A 4,312-nucleotide genomic window follows, 5' to 3' on the forward strand; every position below is an offset into this window, starting at 1 on the left:
GTCAGAGATGGGATTACAGGGGTGAACCACCAGGGGCAGCTCTGTACAACATCTATATTCAAAAACTATTTCACAGTGCTTGCCAAGGTTAAATGCATTTTCACACTTTGGCTCACAGAGAACAATTCATATTTATATGGAAGTGTGAAAGATTTTTCGTAGGAGTAGCATTCAAATTCAAAGTATTGGCACATACCTTTCATTCCAGCACTCCTGAGGTAGAAGCAGGCATATCTCTGAAAGTTCAAGTTCAGTCTGGTCTATATCGAGAGTTTCAGGGCAGCCAGGGTTGTGAAGCGAGACCATGTCTCAACAATTCAAACCTGGAAATCTCCAGTGTTCCTCATATGGAGTAAATGCAAACAAATGATAACACAAGCATATGGAGGAATGATACAAAACAATGGAAACAGGATACCGTAGATGAAACTTACCCAAGAAAGATAGCAAAGGAAAATACTATAACAGAGAAATATGCTACTGGTTTTTACTTCATAAAAATTCTAAGAAAGGCAAATTATTGTATGTTAATAAAAGACGACATAGTTCCTAGGAAGAGAGTAAAAACTAGTGAATAGCAAGGAGAACATGTTTGTTTAGGTACATGCTATTTATTCATCTAGATTCTGCTTACTGAATTATAGTACCTTGGTGACTCTTGTACTGTATACTTAAGACTGGTGGCCTTTGTAGATATTTATGACAGAATTTATGTATTCAAAAGCCTTTCTTCACAGAAGAAAATCAAGAAGGATGACCATTTGTGGATACTTCATTCCTCCTTAGAATAAGGAACATAACTCTCATGAAAGGTTATAGGTACAGAGACAAAATTTAGAGCTAAGATGAAAGGATGGACTATCCAGAGAGTACCCCATTCGGGAGTCCATCCCATCATCAGCCACCAAACCTAGATACTAATGCTCATGCCAGCAAGATACTGCTGAAGGGACCCTGATATTGCGGCCTCTTGTGAGGCTATGCCAGTGCCTGGTCAACACCGAAATGGATGCTCACAGCCAGCTATTGGATGGAACACAGGGTCCCCAATGGAGGAACTAGAGAAAGTACCCAAGTACCTGAAGGGGGCTGCAACCCTGTAGGTGGAACAACAACAGGAACTAACCAGTACCCCCGGGGTTTGTGTTTCTGGCTGCATATGTAGCAGAAGATGACCTAATCGGCCATCAGTGGGAATAGAGGCTCCTTGGTCTTCCAAACTCTATATGACTTAGCACAAGGCAAGGCCTGGGCCAAGTAGTGGGAGTGGGTGGGTAGGGGAACAGAGGTGGGGGGAGGGGTATGGGAAACTTTCGGGATAGCATTTGAAATGTAAATAAAGAAAATAATAATAAAAAAGAAAAAAAAAGTCTTTCTTCAAAACTAATATGCCATTTTGTTAATTTAAAAAATTACCTTTCACTGAAAATTAGCTCAGCAAAGGTTGGAATTTCCAGTTGCTAGGAACTTAACATACAATGTAGAAGATTCTTCACTGCAGGGCTGGAACTGAGAACAAAGTGGATTGCAATGCTAAAGTAGTACACACGGTGGCGCTGCAGTCTAAGGATTTGTATAACAAGGGGCTCCCAGGATGCCCAGGACGCCATTCCTGGGAATCAGAAGGGAGACATTTACTTAAGATATAGGGAGAAGGGACTACTGAAAGCAACTATTTCACCAAAACATCTTTGTGATTGAAACCGACAAGATTTAGAAGAAGCAGAGCCCTCTGGATAACATCTAAACAATGGAGACAGCGCTAACAAAAACGCCAGAGAAAAGGCAAGTCATTTTCCTTGCTATGTTGTTGCTTTTGTGGGAGGCTGGTTCTGAGGCAATTAGCTATTCCATGCCAGAAGAAACGGAGAGTGGCTACTTGGTGGCAAACCTGGGACAAGATCTGGGGCTCAGGGTTGGGGAACTGGCCACTAGAGGGGCACGAATCCATCACAATGGTAACAAAGAGCTTTTGCAGCTGGATGCAGAGACAGGGAATTTGCTCCTGAAGGAAAAACCAGATCGCGAAGCACTGTGTGGGGCGATAGAACCCTGTGTGCTACATTTCCAGATCATACTGGAAAATCCTGTGCAGTTCTTTCAAACAGACTTGCAGCTCACAGATATAAATGACCATTCTCCAGAGTTCTCTGACACAGAACTGCTCCTAAAAATTCAAGAAAGCGCCCAGACAGGAACTGTGTTTCCTCTGAAGGCAGCTCAGGACTCTGACATAGGGAGCAACGCTGTTCAGAACTACACAGTCAGTCCCAACCTCCATTTCCATGCCATTACTCTCAGTCGCACAGATGGCAGGAAATACCCAGAGCTGGTGCTGGACAGAGCCCTGGACAGGGAGGAGCAGCCTGAGCTCACTTTAATCCTCACTGCTCTGGATGGAGGTGCTCCGCCCAAGTCTGGGACCACCACAGTTCGAATTGAAGTCCTGGACATCAATGATAATGCCCCCCAGTTCTTAGAGTCACTCTATGCGGTGGAGGTCCCTGAGAACAGCCCCCTCAATGCCTTAGTTGTCACAGTCTCTGCCAGAGATTTAGATGCCGGGATACATGGCAATGTAGCCTATTCTCTGTTTCAAGGCGGTGGAGGTTCTCAACCGTTTGTGATAGATGAGATCACAGGAGAGATTCGTCTTAAAGGGGCATTGGATTTTGAAGCAACTTCATATTATAACATGGAAATTATAGCCACAGACAGTGGAGGTCTTTCAGGAAAATGCAGTGTAGCTATCCAGGTGTTGGATGTGAACGACAATGCCCCTAAACTCACCATATCTTCGCTCACTAGTTCCATCCCAGAAAATGCTCCTGAGGCTGTAGTTGCTGTTTTCAGTGTCTCTGACCCAGATTCTGGGGATAATGGAAGGATAGTGTGTTCTATTCAGAATGAACTTCCATTTCTTTTAAAACCCACATTCAAGAACTTTTACACCTTAGTGACGGAGAGATCCCTGGATAGAGAAAGCAAAGCAGAGTACAACATCACCATCATAGTCTCCGATCTGGGCACACCCAGGCTCACAACCCAGCACACCATAACAGTGCAGGTGTCCGACATCAATGATAATGCTCCTGCCTTCACTCAAACCTCTTACACCTTGTTTGTTCACGAGAACAACAGCCCCGCACTGCACATAGGCACCATCAGTGCCACAGACTCAGACTCCGGCTCCAATGGCCTTATTATCTACTCGCTGCTACCGCCCCACAACCCGCAGCTGGCCCTCACCTCGCTCATCTCCATCAACTCAGACAATGGGCAGCTGTTCGCGCTCAGGGCGATGGACTATGAGACCCTGAAGGCCTTTGAGTTCCATGTAGGCGCCACAGATGGAGGCTCGCCGGCGCTCAGCAGCCAGACTCTGGTGCGCGTGGTGGTGCTGGATGACAATGACAATGCGCCTTTTGTGCTCTACCCACTGCAGAATGCTTCTGCACCCTGCACAGAGCTGCTGCCCAGGGCGGCAGAACCTGGCTACCTGGTTACCAAGGTGGTGGCGGTGGACCGCGACTCTGGCCAGAATGCCTGGCTGTCATTCCAGCTGCTCAAGGCCACGGAGCCCGGGCTGTTCAGCGTGTGGGCGCACAATGGCGAGGTGCGCACCACCAGGATGCTGAATGAGCGTGATGCACCCAAGCACAGGCTGCTGCTGGTGGTCAAGGACAATGGAGAGCCTCCGCGCTCCGCTAGTGTCATGCTGCAGGTGCTACTGGTGGATGGCTTCTCTCAGCCCTACCTGCCTCTGCCAGAGGTGGCGCTCAATCCCACACAGGAAGAAGACATGCTCACTCTCTATCTGGTTATTGCATTAGCTTCTGTGTCTTCACTTTTCCTCTTGTCTGTGCTGTTGTTTGTGGGAGTGAGGTTGTGCAAGAAGGCCAGGGACTCTTCTCTGGGTGACTGCTCTATTCCCGAGGGACACTTTCCTAGCCATCTGGTGGATGTCAGTGGTGCGGGGACCCTATCCCAGAGTTACCATTATGAGTTCTGTCTGACTGATGACTCTGGGACCTCAGATTTCAAGTTCATGAACCCTATTATTCCTACTAGTCTCCTTCAGGACTCCTAGCTGAACCGCAGTGTCAGGAAGACCTACAGTTCTATAATGGAATCAGAATGAGAGTCTTGGTTTATATTTTTCCTTTTGCATTCAATAATCGTTCCTTGAGACAATATATTTCTCTGTTGATTTTAGCTTCTTATTTTATCAATTCAATCTTTTTTTTTTTTTTTGGTTTTATGAGACAGGGTTTCTCTGTATAGCCCTGGCTATCCTGGAACTCACTTGGTA

General features: G+C 46.4%; 1 protein-coding gene across 2 annotated transcripts; it reads left to right on the top strand.

Moving 5' to 3' along the window:
* Nucleotides 1-1,049: 1,049 nt before the first annotated feature.
* LOC110333183 (protocadherin beta-8) lies at nt 1,050-4,090 on the top strand. Of its 2 annotated transcripts, XM_029546766.1 has the most exons (2): nt 1,050-1,067; nt 1,781-4,090. In XM_029546766.1, exons 1-2 carry the CDS (start codon nt 1,050-1,052, stop codon nt 4,088-4,090), a joined length of 2,328 nt encoding a protein of 775 aa, XP_029402626.1. The 2 variants fall into 2 exon arrangements, with proteins under 2 accessions (XP_029402626.1, XP_021070357.1); XM_021214698.2 differs by lacking the exon at nt 1,050-1,067 and having other exon boundaries at nt 1,665-4,090.
* The last annotated feature ends 222 nt before the right edge of the window (nt 4,091-4,312 follow it).

Source organism: Mus pahari, chromosome 15, assembly GCF_900095145.1.
Source record: "Mus pahari chromosome 15, PAHARI_EIJ_v1.1, whole genome shotgun sequence".
Lineage (NCBI taxonomy): Eukaryota > Metazoa > Chordata > Mammalia > Rodentia > Muridae > Mus > Mus pahari.

What these genes read in the sequence shown, in the direction of transcription:
- LOC110333183 (XM_021214698.2), top strand. Translation starts at nt 1,751, where the DNA reads ATGGAGACAGCGCTAACAAAAACGCCAGAGAAAAGGCAAGTCATTTTC.